The sequence below is a fragment of the Vespa mandarinia genome, chromosome 7, assembly GCF_050613455.1.
Source record: "Vespa mandarinia isolate Hongniang chromosome 7, ASM5061345v1, whole genome shotgun sequence".
Taxonomy (NCBI): Eukaryota; Metazoa; Arthropoda; class Insecta; order Hymenoptera; family Vespidae; genus Vespa; species Vespa mandarinia.
In genome coordinates this window covers 5,703,840-5,722,707 of record NC_140816.1, presented here as the reverse complement: position 1 = coordinate 5,722,707, position 18,868 = coordinate 5,703,840, and the positions used below count along the sequence as shown (strand labels likewise).

The 18,868-nt window shown below is 34.0% G+C and overlaps 1 protein-coding gene across 9 annotated transcripts in view; it reads left to right on the top strand.

Moving 5' to 3' along the window:
• jeb (low-density lipoprotein receptor domain-containing jelly belly protein) overlaps positions 1–18,868 on the top strand; it is a 126,282-nt gene that overhangs the window by 101,129 nt on the left and 6,285 nt on the right. For 6 of the 9 annotated variants that reach the window (XM_085658432.1, XM_085658431.1, XM_085658434.1 and 3 more), the window contains 3 exons: positions 2,379–4,415; positions 6,739–6,899; positions 16,619–17,456. In XM_085658432.1, the coding sequence (XP_085514558.1) occupies positions 3,275–4,415; positions 6,739–6,899; positions 16,619–16,678 (1,362 nt within the window). In that variant the 5' untranslated portion in view covers positions 2,379–3,274 and the 3' untranslated portion in view covers positions 16,679–17,456. Of the gene's footprint in view, positions 1–35; positions 1,412–2,378; positions 4,416–6,738; positions 6,900–16,618; positions 17,457–18,868 lie in introns of those variants that run through there. The other 3 variants (XM_035863242.2, XM_035863244.2, XR_014982380.1) reach the window with 3 other exon arrangements.

The window sequence follows — 18,868 nt, the reverse complement described above, 5'->3', positions numbered from 1 at the left end:
AAAACAAAAAAAACAAAAAGAAAAAAAAGAAAAAAAAGAAAAAAAAATTAACATGTCACCAGCACCCAGCACCGTGCACAAGCCTCTCCTATCAAAATCTTCGCACGTGAAATTGCACTCTCGCCGCATTTTTTCTCGAGTTTACGCGTATAGGACGAAACAAAGAGAAAAAGGGAAAAAAGAGAAAGAGAAAGGAAAAAGCGATATGATAAAGAATTTTCAACGAGTTCTTAATCGCGATCATCTGTCCTTCTTAGTTCGAAAAGTCCGTTTTTGTATATTTTTCGGGACACCTGTTGATATCTCTCGCCATGCTATATTAAGTATCACTTACCTTACTGAAATATAATGTCGTTTGTCAAATACGATATTATTACTCTAATCCATTGTAACTGGACGATATTTATCGGAACTATTGTTTAAAAGTAACATTACGAAAGCGTAAACGCCCATCGAGTCGTCTCGACGTTATACGTGGCCGCCACAAGGGGATGGCCTCGTAGTCGAGAGAAAGAAAGAGAGAGAGAGAGAGAGAGAGAGAGAGAGAGAGAGAGAGAGAGAGAAAGATGAAAGTGGGAAAGAGGGAGAGTTAAAGAGAGAAAAAGAGAGAGAAAGAAAGAGAGAGAGATAGTGTTTAGCCGGTATATCCGCGATACAAGGTCGTCCTTTTTACGAGAGACGTCCTCTTCTCCCTCTTCTTTCCTCTTGTTCGCGCATCAAAATTTTATTATCCCCATCGAGATACGTGCCTGTTGATATCGCGATATTCGTACGTGCGAGAAAGAGAGAAATAAAAAGAGAGAAAGAGATAAAAAGAGAAAGAAAAGAGAAAGAGAGAGAGAGAGAGAGAGAGAGAGAGAGACTCGATCGTTAACGTTATAAAGTGCTCTTATAGTCGGTAAATGTAACGGGATAACGCGTTGTAATATAGACAGGAGCTTTAGCACGTAAGCGCACCTTCTCTATTTTATTTTGTTATTGTTGTTATTGTTGTTATTGTTGTTATTGTTGTTTATCTTTCTTTCTTTCTTCCTTCCTTAATTTAATTTTATTTCTTTTCTTTTCTTTTCTTTCCTTTTCTTTTTTTTTCTCTTTTGTTTCTTTATTGCCCTATCGTTTCTTTTATCCCACTCTATTTCTTTGTCTTCTTCTTCTTCTTCTTCTTCTTCTTCTTCTTCGTCGTCGTCGTCGTCGTCGTCGCCGTCGTCGTCGTCGTCGTCGTCGCCGTCGTCGTCGTCGTCGTCGTCGTCGTCGTCGTCGTCGTCGTCGTCGTCGTCGTCGTCGTCGTCGTCGTCGTCGTCGCCGTCGTCGTCGTCGTCGTCGTCGTCGTCGTCGTCGTCATCCTCTACTGCACCAGTAATAAAACGTTCAAGCAGAAAAACCCAGATGCACCACACGTACACTCACGCACGTATGTACCTTACGCACGTTAACAGCACAGTCCAATCACGTTAGACGAAGCTCTAGTTTTGTTCATCGTTGTTGCATAAAGCCGACGTTTTTCCACGTTCCCCGTGATCGTAATAAAAGGGAAAAACGTTGAAAAGATAAAGAAACAAAAAGAAAGAACGAGAGAGAGAGAGAGAGAGAGAGAGAGAGAGAGAGAGAGAAAGGAAGGAAGAAAAAAGAAGGAAGAAAGATAAATAGAAAGAAAAGGAATACACTGCTCGTCATTAAGAAATAAAGAAAACTAGAGGTGACGATATATAAACGTACGAAAGAGATTCAAAAGAGAGGAAATAAAAAAAGAAAAAAAGAAAAAAAAAATATATATATATATATATATAATATATATATAATATATATATATATACATGTATACATATAATAATATACGTATAATAATAATGACAAGAGAGTGAAATAAAATGAGACGGGAGGAAAGAAAAAAGAAACGAAAGAAGAAAGAAAGAAAACAGAAGAAGAAATAAGAGACGAGAAATATTTTAACGAGAGATTTCATTTTGGCCGAAACGATCACGGATGGCACGTAATAGAAATAAAATTTCCGTCGATTGTCAGCAATACAGCACCGTTCTCAATTTCACTGTCTTTTTGTCTTTGCACCAATTCCCCCGTGCATCCACTTCACGCACGGCGAACTGCACTTGCATCATCAAATCTCCACCATTCTCGGCACTTTGATGTGTTCACGTATGAAAAAGAAACAAAAACAAAAACGAAACAAAAAAAAAATAATAATAATAATAATAATAATAATAAAAAAGAAAAAAGAAAAAAAAAATAGAAAAAAAATAAAAACCAAATACTAACGAAATACGAATGAAAAAAAAAAAAAAAAAAAAATAATAATAATAATAATAATAAAAACAAAATTGACCCTTCTTCTTTATTATCAATTAACGACCTGATTTCAGGAGGAAGCCGCTGAATCGCGAAGACGGGGAAAAAAACGTGCTCGACTCTACCCTCCCTCCAAACTACCTGTACTACATACACGTGCCTATTCGATTTAGAGGACTTTAAAGGTAGTAACGATTACGAACGAGGCGAAAGAACAGAGAGAAAGAGAACGATACACCGGTAATTGAAATCGTCCGTCTAGAGTCTATAGTAAAAGGCCATAGGGAAAGGGGACTATATAGCGAGAGAGATAGAAATAGAAAGAGAAAGAGAGAGAAAGAGAGAGAAAGAAAAAGAGAGAGAGAGAGAAAGAAAGAGAGAAAAAGAGAGAGAGAGAGAGAGAGAGAGAAACACACCAACGAGAAACAATAGTGAAAGTGAGAGATAAAAGAACGACACGACATATTGAAGTTTGTTACAAATATCAAGATTCTTCGTTATCCAAATCTCGTTGATCTACCACCGTTCATCGGTCTTTCGCTATCTCTTTCTCTTTCTCTCACATAAAAGGATCCTTCGTATCTTTTCTCGCTGGATTCTTAAAATAGTAGAATCCATATCCCTTGGTGTGTATATTTGACTGAAAGGAAAAGTCGGCCTAATCCACGTTCGGTACACCGATTTCCTCTTGTAGATCGGAAAAAAGGGAGAGTAAAGAGAGAAACTGAGAAAAAAAAATATATATATATATAGAGAGAGAGAGAGAAAAAGAGAAAGAGAGAGAGAGAGAGAGAGTGAGAAAGAAATAGAGAAAAAAAGATAGAGAGAAAAAGAAAGAGAAGGGTTCGTTTTTTATCAGGAACGTGGGCCACATCAGAAAGGATACGGATTCGTATATCCTTATATAAAACGCTCGTAAAAGAGCAACCAATAGGGAGGAAAGGAATCGGCCATCATCGAGTCACGTAAGATGACGATCTGCATAGTCTGGCTACTAGCATACGTTGGACAAGTTCTTGAATTAGAAAATCGTCCGATGAGCGTCGCTCACGGAAGACACAGACAGGATTGTCATCACGAGGTAAGCATCAGGAAATTCCAAAACGGACAAAGCTCGATAGATGGCAACCTGTTGCACCTAAAGACGCATCCTTACGAAGGATCGCATCGTGATGACCTGTCCGAATGGTTGGTATATACCGAGAAACGGCCGATTTACTCGTGGACAACGAGAAACATGATGGTCGATGGGATTATAAAGGAATCTAAGGATCTTAATACGAACTTGTTGGCTTTATCGCCCGGTCTATCGAACGTCCTTTATCCGGAATACGTGTCCGTGACGTCTCCGTACGTTTCGGTTAGTTCGATGTCGCGAACAACGACGGAACCTCTTGTCGATGATGCCCTTCTTGCTCAGCATCAGCATCGCTTTCAACGTCAACATAAACAACAACAACAACAACGTCAGCATCATCACCAACAACAACAACAACAACAACAACGGCAGCAACAGCAGCGACGTCAGTTGCATCAACGAAACAAAAAGAGACGTATAATCGATTACAGCAACAATAAGCAAGCCGAGAACCAAGCGGTCGAGTTACCAATTTTGATCTATTACAACGGCGAGAAGATCCTTCCAGACAGAAGACAATCTGATCAAGAGAATGTCTACGAGCAGAGACTGAATTCGCCGATGAAATTGAAGACTGAACCGATCTACGAGCGTTTCTCCAAGCCTTTTTTGTCTTCTATCTTCTCATCCTCACTCCCATCTTCTTCTTCTTCTTCTTCTTCTTCTTCTGCTTCTTCTTCTTCTTCTTCTTCATCTTTTTCTTCTGCTTCTACTTTATCCTCTTCGCGAGAATTTTTCAACGATGAAGAACTCACACCTTCTAAGCCTTTTATATACGAGATTAATGATCCTTCCGAAAAAAGGAATCAGATAATCATACGACGACGATCGGTCAATTTACCAGGGGAATCTTCTGTCTCTCGCCAAACCCTGATGCCGCCTACATCCTCCTTTACTTCCGAAAGATCAAGCCTAGCCTCGCATTTTATAAGGACTACCAGGGGGAGCAGACATTACGACGTGCCGCAAATCGGTGAGCAGTCTTCTTTTTATTATTTTCTTCTTCTTCTTCTTCTTCTTTTTTTTTCTTTTTTTTAAAGATTTATATAAAAGCCTCTTTTCTCTTTCACGAGTTGTCCTTTGAGCCCTACCACATTTCCTCTTATCACCCTCCAAACGAATATCACCGATCCATTCTCATTTGAAGTATTCTCGCTCTTTTTCTTAACCATATCTTTTCCTCTCTCTCTCTCTCTCTCTCTCTCTCTCTCTCTCTCACTCTCTCTTTTAATTCTCAATATTATCTTACAAGATCATAGTAAATGGAGAAAAAAAAATTAAATAACTGACGGACAAAAAGACGATGAGAAACGTGTAAATTAAACTGGAATTAAAATTATCTTTTGGTGTCGTCCTTTTTCAACGCTAATACCTACAGTAAATATGTCTGAATTAATGAACGGTAGCATGCCACGGTCGCCTAACTCAACGGGTAGAAAAACTTAGATATTACGACATAAATTATAGTCTCATGATGTTAATAAAACTTATACTTAGAATGATACCGTGCAAAGAGAGATAGATAGATAGATAGATAGAGATAGAGAGAGAGAGAGAGATAGGGAAAGTGAGAGAGAGAGAAAGAGAGAGAGAAATAAAAGCAACGAGTTGAATCAACCCTTAAAAAGTTACCCTAATTGGTCAAAAAGTAAGATTCAATGATAATAATGAAGAGATATATCTGAACCGTTTATATATATATATATATATATATATATATATACACATATATACGTACATATATCTGTATGTGTTTTACTTGTATAACATACCTACATACATAAATATAATCTTTCTCAATTTCATATTCAACTCTATGTTACGTATTAATTATTAACCAACGTAGATACATGTTTTGCCGCAGGGCAATGTTAACATTTATTAACGCATTTAGCCTTGAATGAACCTTTTATAAATTGTGCGGGTTGTTCCTGTCAATAAGAAAGAAAAAAAAATAAATAAAGAAAGAAAAAGAAAATAAATATGATTGCTAATAAAGTCTAGGGAATTTCTAGGGAATATATATACATATATACATAAACGTGGGAGTTATTTCGATCAACATAAAAAGAAAAAGAAAGAAAAAAAAAGAGAAAAGGAAGAAGAATAAAATTGCTAATAGGATTTACGAAATTTCTAGGGAATATACGTGCATAGATATATATGTACATATATATCAAAGGAAAATCCTTCTTGAAACATTTATTTACCTTTTAGGCATGGACGTATCTTCTTCTAAGCAAGTATATACACGTGTCTATACATGCGTGTCCCTCTCTTTCTCTCTCTCTCTCTCTCTCTCTCTCTCTCTCTCTCTCTCTCTCTGTTTATTTGTGTGTATATGTGTGCATGCGTACGTATACTCACATATTCCATCAAACTCGATACATCGAGCTTAGTTTCTTAAATGAGAGTATATAGTACATTCTCCTAGAGTAGATGATCTCATTGTAAAGACCACCCGTGCCGTTTTCAATCTAGAAAGAGAAGGAGAAAGAGAGAGAGAGAGAGAGAGAGAGAGAAAGAAATAGATAGATAGATAAAGAAAGAGAAAGGTCAAAGTTGCGTAGAGCGGGTTAATGCTGTAACCCCAACAGCATATTGCAGCCGGCGTGATTGGATTATGCGAAATGCGATTAGCCGTAGTTTGATAGTCTAGCAACGGACAACCAGCGATCTTCTATTTACCGTCGCAGAAGATTCCGTTTTACTTTGCATAATCGAGCGGCAAGTATCTCGGGGAAAAAAACAATGTGATAAGGAAATCTCAAAGGCCACGGTCTAAGGAAAAATTTATAAACGGAAAGGAGAAAGAGATAGAAAGAGAGAAAGAAGCATGGAAATATTATATTATCAACAAGAAAAATATATTAACCGTTGGCAGACTTTCGATGAACGTGGTCCATTCTTTTCTTTTTTCTTTAAAAAAAAAAAAAAGAAAAAGAAAAAAGAAAGAACGAAAGAAAGAAAGAGAAAAAAGAAAAAAGAAGTGAAAAAAAAGGAATGAAAGAGAGAAAACGAGAGAACTATAATACTATAAAAGTGCATTTAGTCTTTTCTGATCTTCCTGACCGGACTGTTTCTTTCGTTTTATTTTACTCTTGATTTACTTTTTCTCTTTCTGTCTGTCTCTCTCTCTCTCTCTCTCTCTCTCTCTCTCTCTCTCTCTTCTTTTCTCTCGTTAGATTTTGAAAAAAAAGTTAACAAATCCCATTGATAACGATTTATTAGGCTAACATAGATATTTGAAACGAGAAACAAGCTGATACGGTATACTGTCCGTGTTAATGTTACAGAATGTCCAGCCTCGGAGGAAGGGATGGAGAGGTTTGCATGTCCAACGCCGGACAGAATGGGTAGATATCGTTGCATCGACGACCATGTTCTATGCGACGGCTTTACGGACTGTCCGCAGGGCGAAGATGAAAATATGCTGCACTGCATGTTTTTCAAAACTGTGAGTCCACTTTAATTAAATTTAAAACGTTGGATACCCATGGATATCCACATATTTATGTACATAGGTAAATACATACATATATACTATGTATATATCAGTTGGAATCGATATTCGTGAAAAGGTCCGAATTCATTGTTACGCTTTTCTATGGTGAAACAGCTGACTTCTCTTTTCTCATGTCAGGGGTTGATTTTGAATGGGAGAAGAAAACGTGGGTAGTGGTCGGGAAGACGGGGTGACGTTAGGGGTTTGGTTAGAAGTGAACGTAAAAGGGGGAAAAAATAAATATAATACAAGATCGCTAATAGAAAAGTGTTAAAAACTCGCTGCGTGTTTGTTCTAATTCGTCGCGTGTCCATCTAGACACAGTGACGATAGCTATAAGGGTTTAAATAAAGCTATAGTATCTCAACGATATGAGCATTTCGCACTCTTCCGAGAAACGTGCGACATTTTTAATGCCAACGCATCACGCGAGCCATACCGCGAACTAGAAAAGGGTTCGCACGTTAACGTGGAAATGTACGTGCTAATGAGCGATGAAATAGAAATAGAGAGAGAGAGAGAGAGAGGGAGAGAGAGAGAGAGAGAAGGGAAAAGGAAAATATTAAAGGATACCTCCGTCTACTTCAAATATCCCTTCTTATTTATATTTTTTTTTCATTTTCTTTTCTCCTTCTTCTTCTTTCTTTAAGAAATATTCAACATAAAATACATATTTTCGCGATGAAAGGCCAGTTTTATATTTGCGATAAACAAATAAACGGAGCAACGAAAGCGAATTTATTGTCGATAAAGAAAAAAAAAAAAAAAAAAAAAGAAGAAGAAGAAATAAAAAGGAAAGTATAGCGGGTATTTAATAAATACCAATGTTTTCTTTTTTTCTTCTTTTTTTTTTTTTTTTTTTTTGTTTCGCCTCTTTTTCGTTATGACAATGGACATTTTTTGTAAGGGGAAAGTAACATGGACAGAAACGTATAAATACATACGCATATACATACGTATCTACTTATGTATATAATATCTCTCTCTCTCTCTCTCTCTCTCTCTCTCTCTCTCTCTCTCTCTGTCTCTCTCTCTCTCTCTGTTTCTCGTGATATTGGTTTACCTCTGGCTGTCGTGGTAAATAAATTAAACGTTAAATCACCGGAGGCACCATCCGTCCATCCACCTTTCCCCTATAATCGAAGACAAAGCCCGACGGATTCCATAAAAGTACCTACATTTTTTATCGGACGAAAGCCACGTTATCGAGTGGCTCGAACGATCGTAACAGTAGCTGCTATGGGTGTACCACTAAATGACCGATGATTGGGGTTACGTGGAATATTTCTTTATTTCTTAGTTTAACGCGTACAAAATAATTATTACTTAGGTTAATTATTAATAGGCATCGAATCAATTTTGAAAAAATATAATAAAAAAAAAAAAAAAAGAAAGAACAAAAATGCAAAAGAAGAAAATGGAAGAAAGAAAATTTATCGTCGTTCGCATAATTAAATTGTAACGTAAATTGTTATCGATACGGGAATATTACATTGAAATAAACGAAAAGATTTATTTATAAAGGTTGGGCCAAAAGTTCTTCTGAGTGATTTTGAAATAATCAATTAATCTTTCTTACAAACTTCTCAGGTTAATTATCTTTGCAGATTTTTTGGCAGATTATTTCTTTTCTCTTTTTTTTCTTTTTTTTTTTTTCTTTCCTTCCTTTCTTCATCTCCTTCTTCCTGTTCTGCAGAACAAAAAGGAATTAGCGTAAGAAGTCTCTAAGGAAGGGAGTAATTGATTTTTTAAACCACCTATAGATCTTATTACCGGGTCCCCCTATTAATGTTCCAAAGAATCCAGGCAGTTACGCGCCCGAGAAAAAATACAATATAATAATAATAATAATAGAATTAATAATATTAATAATAATAACAATAATAATGACAATGAAGAGTGTTTTAACGTTTTAAAAGATAACAATCAGGATAAAATATTTTATCTGCCCGAGTAAATATGAATGCATTAAAAAAAAATCGTTCTATGAAATATGAACGTCAAAACGTGCGTATATATATATATATATATGTATATATATATAAATATATGTGTGGAATATTAACAAAAAAAAAAAAAAAGAAAAACAGAAGAGATAAAAATAAAAAATAAAAATGAAAAAAACAAAAAAAAAGCAAAAAAGAAAAACAATATTGATATATTATTTATGTCGTACACATAGATACGTGTAGATTTGTCGACTCTCTAACGACGTCATGTAAACAGAGTCTCATTAAGAGTTATTAAATTACTTAAACGAAGGATGGAGGAAACGCGAAGAGGTTAGGAAAACATAGACGATCGAGTAACAAAACTGTATATGTGTGTGTGTGTGAGAGAGAGAGAGAGAGAGAGAGAGAGAGAGAGAGAGAGAGAGACAGAAGGGAAGAGAAAGAGGGTGGGATACATCATCTTCATGGATATTTTCTATGATCGGCATGTATGTATGGCAATTTGAAAATTGTGTTTGCTAAAGAAAGTTTTCTCATTAACGTGAACGTGTAACACAAAGAAGTTTTCTCTGGATTGATTCGAAATCGTTAATGCTTTGTATAACACGTTGCAAAGACAAGCGAAAAAACTTGTCAGGAAATTGAAAATTTTTAAGAGGGAGAATAAGAGTAAAGGAGTAAGAGGAGAAGGGGAAAAAAGAAAAAGAAATATAAAAAGGATGAAAAAGAAGGAATGAAAAGAAATGGAAAAACTTGGCTTAGAAGGAGAACGCATTTATTCGAGGAAACAATTTATGACAAAATTTAACTTTCGTATACATAAGTGTTAAGAAATATTTAAACTTTAGAAAGACGTTAGACGTTTTAACCTACGAATGAATTTGATTCTGGTGTTATAACTGTTAAGAGGTAAGTAGAGAAATACTATTTAAGCTATATATGGTAGCAACAAGTGTTGGGTATACAACTTTAAAATGTTTATTCAGATTGCTCGGTAAAATGGCCACGCCTAAAACTTCCTATTTACGAGTCTAAAGCTAGGAAAGCAACTATACTTACGTAGATACTTATATCGAAATAAAGTCTTCTGTGTATTAATGATGACGTAAACAATGACGACGACGACGACGACGACGACGACGACGACGACGACGACGAAGACGACGACGACGACGACGAAAATGACGACGATGACGTCAAGCAAATAATTACGATCAAAATTTCATTTTCCTTAAAGAATAAGGATCGTTTCAGGAAGGAAAAGTTTAACACTTTTCAGAGTAATCGCATGCTTATACAAAAAGAAGAAAGTGTGTGTGTATGTGTGGGAGTGTGTAAGAGAGAGAGAGAGAGTTAAAATGTCATGAAAATTCAGTACTCGCAAAGTACTATCAGATATACTGTGAACGTGGGACAGAAGGAAAGATTAGGACATTTAAAATTTATCGTACAGCATGGCTTTATGACATCGATAACCATAAGCTGGCATCGCTAGCGAGGAACACACGGGAAGAAGGAGGTCGTAACCAGAAAGACAGTATGGTTCATTGCGAAAGTATCGTTGAATTAATTATATCGTAGAAACACTGAGAGAGAAAAAGAGATAGATAGATAGAGAAAATGAGAGAGAAAAAGAGAGAGAGAGAGAGAAATAAATACAGAGGGGACAGTCATACAAAGAGACAGACAGACAGACAAACAGAGAGAATACAGAAAAAGGTCAGAAAAAGGTTGATGGTACCTTATATGTACATATATATTTATGTATTGTATATATCTGATACAGATATATTAATTGCTTTCTCTTTTTTGTCTTTCTCTTCTTTTTTCTTTTTTTCTTTCTTCATCTTTAAAAAATAATATCAAAGAAATAATATCAAGGAAAATATCATATTATATATTTAATAGGAACATTATTATTTCATAAAGGTAGTTTACACACATACAACCACTGCGCCATAGCTTATAAATATATATATATATATTTTTATAAGCTATATATATATATATATATATATATATATATATATATATATACATAGATCTCGTCTCATTGGACAATGTAATGCAAAACCAACCTTGTCCATTTCACTTTTCTTATTCTTCGTTTTCTTCCTCTTATAAATATTTTGTCATAATTTTTATTAGAAAATATAAACTAACCCGGCGCTCCCGTAAAATATATTCCTACCTACACGCGCGTTTATCGTAATACATTTACGTACTTTGTGTGTATGTAATCCGACTTGACGATAACGTTTCAAAAAGAAAAAAGAAAAAAGGAAAAAAGAAAAAAAGAAGAAGAAGAAAGACAAAAAAAGGAAAAGAAAAAAAAGTAATTAAAATGGCAGTAAAAGGGGGAAAGAGAGAGAGAAAAAGAAAGATAAAAGAAAACAGGAAGGAAAGTATTGACACCCTCGAAGTACTCTTCCTTTACTCTTAAAGTTTTTTCTTTATCTATCCGTCTATCTATCTCTCTTTCACTCTCTGTTCCTTTCTTCGTGAACTTAAAAAGATATGGTAATTTCATGCAAGGAATACGAGTAACTTAAACCCAAGCCGGAATATTCAACGAATTAGCCGATCCCGTCCATTTTCCAAAGTGAGATTCCGTCGGACTGCACGTCTGTTCCGTTTGGCATAGTTAATAATATTGATTCGTCTTGAAATAATAAAGGTATTATCGCGTAAGAAAATTATCTTAAGAAAATGAAAACTTTCTCAAATCGGTTTTGAAAAGTGATATATTTATATACGTATATACATCTATATATATATATATATATATATATATATATATATATATATATATGTATGTATAAATACGTGCATATATGAATGAAAAGAAGAGAGAGACGTTCTCCCCTAGTCTCAGACGCTATTAATATGACGCTCTATAAAATATGTTCAGAAAAAAAAAAGAAAAAAAAAAGAAAAAGAAATAAAAGAAATAAAGATACAAAAGAAAAAGAAAAAGAAATAGAAAATACTAATAATAATAAAATAATCATTCATCATAAAAACGATAAGAAATATATATATATATATATATTGTATAATATCTCTCTGTCTTATGTAATCGATTCTATAGATATCAACAAAAAATCGTTCAATCAATATATAATATATTATACATCTTTATAAATATGTATATACATAGGTATTTTTTTCTTTCTTTCTTTCTCTCTCTCTCTCTCTCTCTCTCTCTCTCTCTCTCTCTCTCTATCTATCTATCTATCTATCTCTCTTTCTCTTTTTCTCTCTCTCTCTCTTATTTATAGAGCCTTTACGAAGTATTGAATTTATCTCGATTCACTGAGGAAAAATGACGAGCCATCTCCACTATCTTCCATTAAAATCTCTCTATTTTCTTTCTCTCTTTTTCCCTCTAGACATTTCAAGGGGGAACCTCTTTACTCACAACTCAAACATTATAGTCAGCAAACTCCAGAACGTATCTGCCATCAATATATTGAAGAGAAGCAAAAGAGTGAAAGAGAAAAAGAGAGATAAAGAGAGAAAGAAAGAGAGAGAGAGAGAGAGAGAGAGAGAAAGAGAGAAAGAGAAAGAGAAAAAGATACAAAGTCCTCGATTCTTTTATTCCTAATTCCAAATTATCATTAACTCATGGTTATTTTTTCCTTCGAAACTTCTCTCTTTCTTTCTCTCTCTCTCTCTCTCTCATCTCGTTCAATTTCGTACGTAATGCAGAAACTAAGCGAATATAGTATAATATATACGTACGCGTTGGCGATGTTATAAAAGGAAGTAACTATAGCGAGATAAGGATAGGTATGAGAGAAGGACAAAATGAAAGAAAGAGAGAGAGAGAGAGAGAGAGAGAGAGAGAGAAAGAGAAACAGAGAGAGAAGCAAGCACGTAGAACAGAAAATTCGGAGCACGGACGTTTTAACGGTAACTCCGTTGTTGATGAGCTCGTAGAAGGGTGCTACGTGGGGGCTGTTACGACCGCTTTCGCGGAAAAACTTTTGCGAGGGTTCTGTTTCTATTTTATAGGACGCTTTAAAAAATGTCTATATATGTATACATATATATGCATACATACACACACACTTACTCCTTCTCTCTCTCTGTCTCTCTCTTTCTCTCCTTCTATTTTTCTTTATATCCGTTTAGACGGAGGAAACGTTAATCCCACGAAAAAAGTTAGATGAGAAAGACGATCGAAAGGAGTCATTTTTTTTCCTCCTTCATCTTCTTGATAAGATCTATGTCGATCGACATAATTAACGAGATGAAGAAGGTCTGATAACACACACACACACACATATGTATATATATATATATATGTATACAACATGTGCATACATGTATATACATGTCGATGAAGTTAGATCCAAATTAGAAGGAAAAGCAAATCGGTGCACGTGGAATATCAACACATAGAAATCAATGGATACAAGGGAGTGTTCGAAACGTGGGCGTACTACCGTTGAAACGATCTTGCACAAAGTTTCGCCAGTACCATTCGCGCCGTCGTCATCCAATCCATGGTATAATGGGAGGGGTAGGGGGCAGTGGTAAGGGGCAGAGTAGTTGGGGTAAGAGATGGTAGAGATGATGGAAAGCGGAGGAGGAGAAAACTTGCTGCTTTAACCTTATGACATTCTCCAATTTTCTCTCTTTCTTATTCTCTTTTTCTCTCTCTCTCTCTCTCTCTCTCTCTCTCTCTCTCTCTCTCTCTCACTCTTTCTCTCTCTTTCTATTCTCATGGGCAAAACAAGTATGGGGAATAACCGAGATGGGTGTTGGCCATTGGCGTTATTGCTATATTTTTTTTTTTTTTTTTTTTCTTATATATTTATTTTCGCCATTACTCACGCGGCCCCCTTTACCTTTACTTTCGATTTACCAAGGTACACGAATTTTCAACAAAATTCCCATCGTATAATGTAATAATATTCTTTTCTTTTATCTCACATCCTTCTTACGTCATTCGGATGGAAGGAGAGAGAGAAAAAAAGAAAGAGAGAGAGAGAGAGAGGGAAAGAGAGGGCGAAGGTTTCCTTTCCTTGATCGATAATCCGCATAACGTAAGGCAAACCTTGCTTTTCGACTTTCATGAAAACGGAAATTCTGAAGGAGTTTACCAAGATAGAACGTCGAGATATTTCGACGAGTGCGTTGGACCGTTATCATCGTAGATATCTCTTGGCTTATAGAAAGACGTATCGCGATCACGTTTGGATGGATACTAAATAACGTATGCAAAGTACAGGGTAAATCGAAAATCCCTAGGATTGTTGTTTTACGATGTTATAATAATAATAATAAAATAATAATAATAATAATAATAATAATAATAATAAAGAGGGAAAGAAAAGGAAAGGAAAGATAAGAAAAGAAGAGGAAAAAAAGTAACAACCAAAAAATCTGAAAAAAGAATTAATTGATTTTTAATATCGCCAAGAAACGTTTGACCCCTAACGACCGTAGGCGTGTGTACATATTGAAGGATTCATTCCCCATGATCATGATCGATCTCGATTAATTTCGTTAAAATTAATTATCTTTATTAACCAAAGCTTCCATTTCCTTTAGAAGTTGATAGAAAAAAAGAAAAGGAAAACAAAAGGAAACAAGAGAAAAAAGAAAAAAAAAGATCATGACGTCACGCAAAGATCGTCGTCATCCTTTGTCGTCACCGACAAAAATAATAAGTACTTCTCAATTCTTTTTCTTCCTTTCTCCAACATAATTATCAGTTTAATGACCGCTCGTGATAATTGCCTTTTGACGTTCACCTCGATTGCGAAATTTCTGGTCAGTTAAATTCAGCTGGTTAGCTAATTATTATTATACTTATCGTTATCTACTTTATACCTATATTTATCTTCTCGTTATATCTAAGGTCTAATCTTAATGAATACAAAATTTCTCTCGATATGTTGCCTTTTATTCAAAGAGTAGGAAGCACGATACGTGCAACGAACGACGACGAACCGTAATAATAATCTTTAGAATACAGGACTGCTACGTGAAATCGTACGATACGTGAGAATAAAATGAAATTGAAGTATAGGCGAAGTATGAAGAGAAAGATAAAAGAAGGAAATAAAGAAAGAAAGAAAGAAAGAAAGAAAAAGAGAGAGAGAGAGAAAAAAGAGAGAGAAAGAGAGAGAAAGAGACACACACAACAGAACACATAACTTATTATTGTTCACGTTATTTCAATGGGGAAGGATAAACCAGAAAAAAAAGTCGAATCGTCCGATCGTATTATTATTATTATTAACGTTATTATTATTATTGTTATCGTTATTATTATTATTATTATTATTATTGTTATTATTATTATTATTTTCTCAAAGTACTTTTTGAAGGATAGTTTGATTTTAATTAAGACTAAAACGACAGAATGAGAGCACATAATATACTATGTATACGTATAATACAATGATCTATGTATGCATATATATATATATATATATATATATATGTATGTAAGATACGTAATATACGTAGGACTTGGAGAGCAAAGCCGAATGAAAGGACTCCTGGTCCTTCTATATGTTCTCCCGTTCTTGACAGGAAGGTCGCATGATATCCCCTGGAATATCAGGTGGGCGCGTCCCTTTGTGCGTGAGAGAGAGAGAGCTAGCATCGCGTTCGCCAACACACACCATAACCAGAACCTTAGCCACCACCCAAAGGAAACACCCTCGAGAACTTACCCTCTGCTGCGCTAGTAGACCAATCTGCATTTCTACGAACGTCATTCTCTCTCTGTCTTTCTCTCTCTCTCTCTCTCTCTCTCTATCTATCTATCTATCTATCTATCTATCTATCTATCTATCTATCTATCTACCTATCTCTGTTTATCTTACGTGTATTTCCGATATCAGATATCAACCGAGATTTCCAAATATTACAAATTATTGTATGGTCTATGACAAATCTGCGAAATTTATGAGTGACATATATGTAGATATTGTAATAATTTATTTTATATCGAAATAATTTTACATTATCGAGAACCAATCGAAATCAATTAAGATATGTGAATCTCAATTGGGAATAAAAATTAAAAATCGTTTTTAGGTAGGGAAACAATAGTTTGAAATGTATTATATGACTGACAAGAGATTGAATACATTTATAGAAGAGTGTTTTTAATGGTTCCTCGATTAAGAAGATATAGTATCTGTTCGAAACGATCAAGTGATTGATTAAGCTTGTGATATGTTATTACATATATATATATATATATATATATATATATATGGATGTATGTATGTCAGAATTTGACAGTGCACGCGATCATTTATTATAATTGAATATAATGACGGATATAGATTAAATTACATACATCTTTTATATATTTTTTTTATAAATATCTATATATGTCTATTAACTGTTATATACAATATTATTATATATATAATGTAATATTCATTGCAATTTGATATTGTAGACATATTATGTATACATATAGTATATTATATATATATATATATATATATATATATACATTTATGTCAAATTATTATATATTTCTTATAGTATACTTTTTTCTTTAATATGAATCCAATGAGATAAATAAAAAAAAAAAAAGAAAAAGGAACAAAAAAGAAAGAAGAGAAAAAAAATGCACGTTGACACAATAAAGTTGACGATATTATCATCGATAAAAATTCATTAATATGATAATTTGTCTGTAGAGATATTAAAATCTGTCCATTTTGTTTTCTTTTTCAGACGAGAGCGCACCTCGACGTCTTAGCGGACGCCATATTGCGATGGGCAAGAGGACGTTAATTGCTTTTCATTATAAACGATGAATCTTCATCGCGTATATAATGCCTCATCGATGTAATTTTTCTCTACTGCGTTAATGCATTCCCCGAAAACAGATTACTTACTTCTATCTCTCTTTTTCTCTCTCTCTCTCTCTCTTTATCTATCTATCTATCTATCACTCTCGTTCTTTACTTTCTATATTTTTCTTACATTTTTTCTCTCTATCTTTCTTTTTCTCTATCATTTGTCTTTTCCTTTTATCTGTCAGTATCTTCTTCCATCTGTCTTTCACGTTCTCTCTCTCTCTCTCTCTCTCTCGCTCTCTTTTTCTATCTATCTCTCTGTCACTTTTTCTCTCTCTCTCTCTCTCTCTCTCTCTCTCTCGCTCTCTATTCCTCTTTCTTTCTTTCTTTCTCTATTTCATTTTATTTCCATCGCACTTCTCCTCCTCTTCGTTGACACACGTAAAAACAAAACTACAGTAAAATCAAAACTCAGGGAAACGTGAAAATGTACTATCCCGCGAATATACTCGAATATATAAAAAAAAAAAATGCGACATTAATCCGTCGTGAAATTGATCTGTGAAAAAAAAAAAAGAGAAAGAAAGAAATATAGACAGATAGAAAGAAAGAAAAAAGGAAGGAAGAAAGAAAGAAAGAAAGAAAGAAAGAAAGAAAGAAAGGAAGGAAGTAAGAAAGAAAGAAAAAAAAACCATAAACAAATTTACACAAAATACATATCTGCATATATAATAGAATGTTGGAAAAAGAATTCAAGACTTAGAAGAGATACATATATATATGGTGCTTATTAAGCTGAGTACAAAATTCTTCATTTAAATGTGACTCGCGAAAAAAAAAAAAAAAAGGAAAGAGAAGAAAAAAAAAGAAAAAGGGGAAAAGAAGAGAGGAAAAAAATTGACCTTGACACAGGGAGACCTTATAAATAATTTCCAGTTTAGATAATCATAACGATTTAATTGCTTCTGTTAGTCGTATGCGCGCCATCTGTATATATATTTACTAAAGCTACATCTCTTGCTTCCATTATCTACTAAACAAGCTTCCATATGTTGATACCCAAAGAAATGTGGTATTCTCTCTTTCAAATTATTCTTGCATTATAAATTCATTTAGATATGTCTAATAATAAAACAGAAAATATAATAGTATAGAGGAAAATTTAAATTCTTCCTCTATCTATCTTTCATTGATTAATCTAATTTCAAAATGATTATAAAATGAGACGGAGCTCTTTATCGTGCATAAATCAAATCCTTTACCTTCGATCTAAAGAGATCTAGGGAGATATTTTTTTTTAAATATTGATATTACTCAACTCAATCCTTCATTTCCAGGCTGCATAGAAAAGTAAAAAGAGAATATGCTTGTGGGCAGAAAGAGAGAGAGAAAAAAAGAAAGAGAGAGAGAGAGAGAGAAAGAGACAGAGAGAGAGAGACAGAGAGAGAGAGAGAGAGAGAGAGAATCACTTATAATAGAAAAATTATTAAAAGTCATTTATAATTTAATATCGGGATCAATTTTTCATTACACATTGACTAAACTCTTTTTTTTCTTTTTTACTCAGCTCAACTAGTACTATAAATACATGCCCTCTAAATCATGAATCCTTTTTTCTTTTTTTTTTTTTTTTTTTGTTTGTCTAACACTCTGTATACGGGGAAATACTATTATCGTAAAATAGCTGTAAATTAACTTCAGATTATATTCTGTCGAAGCAACACGGTCTATCGTCAAAACTATAAAGTAACGAAGATCTCCTCGTGTTAAAAAAAAAAAAAAACAAAAAAGAAAAAAAAAGAAAAAAAAAGAAAAAAAAAAGAAAGAAAAAAAGGAAAAAAGAAAAAGAAAAAAGGCAAAAAAAATAAGATAAAAAAGGGTGGAATTAAAAATGAATGAAAAAAAATTACACATACATACACACACAGACAGATCTATATACATAAAAGCAAAGTAAAAAAAAAAAAAAAAAAAAAAGAAAAAAAAAGAAAAAAAAAGAAAAAAAAAAGATAAGAAAAAAGTACAAATTGAGATGCACGGACTTCTTAGGGTGTTACGAATTTAATTGGTAAGACTTTGACTTATAAAATCTCTCGAATTTTCTCGTAATAAACGCCATACTGTACGTACGGTACACGATATTTTTTAGGAAAGAGCAAGCAAGCAAGCAAACAAAAAAGGAAAA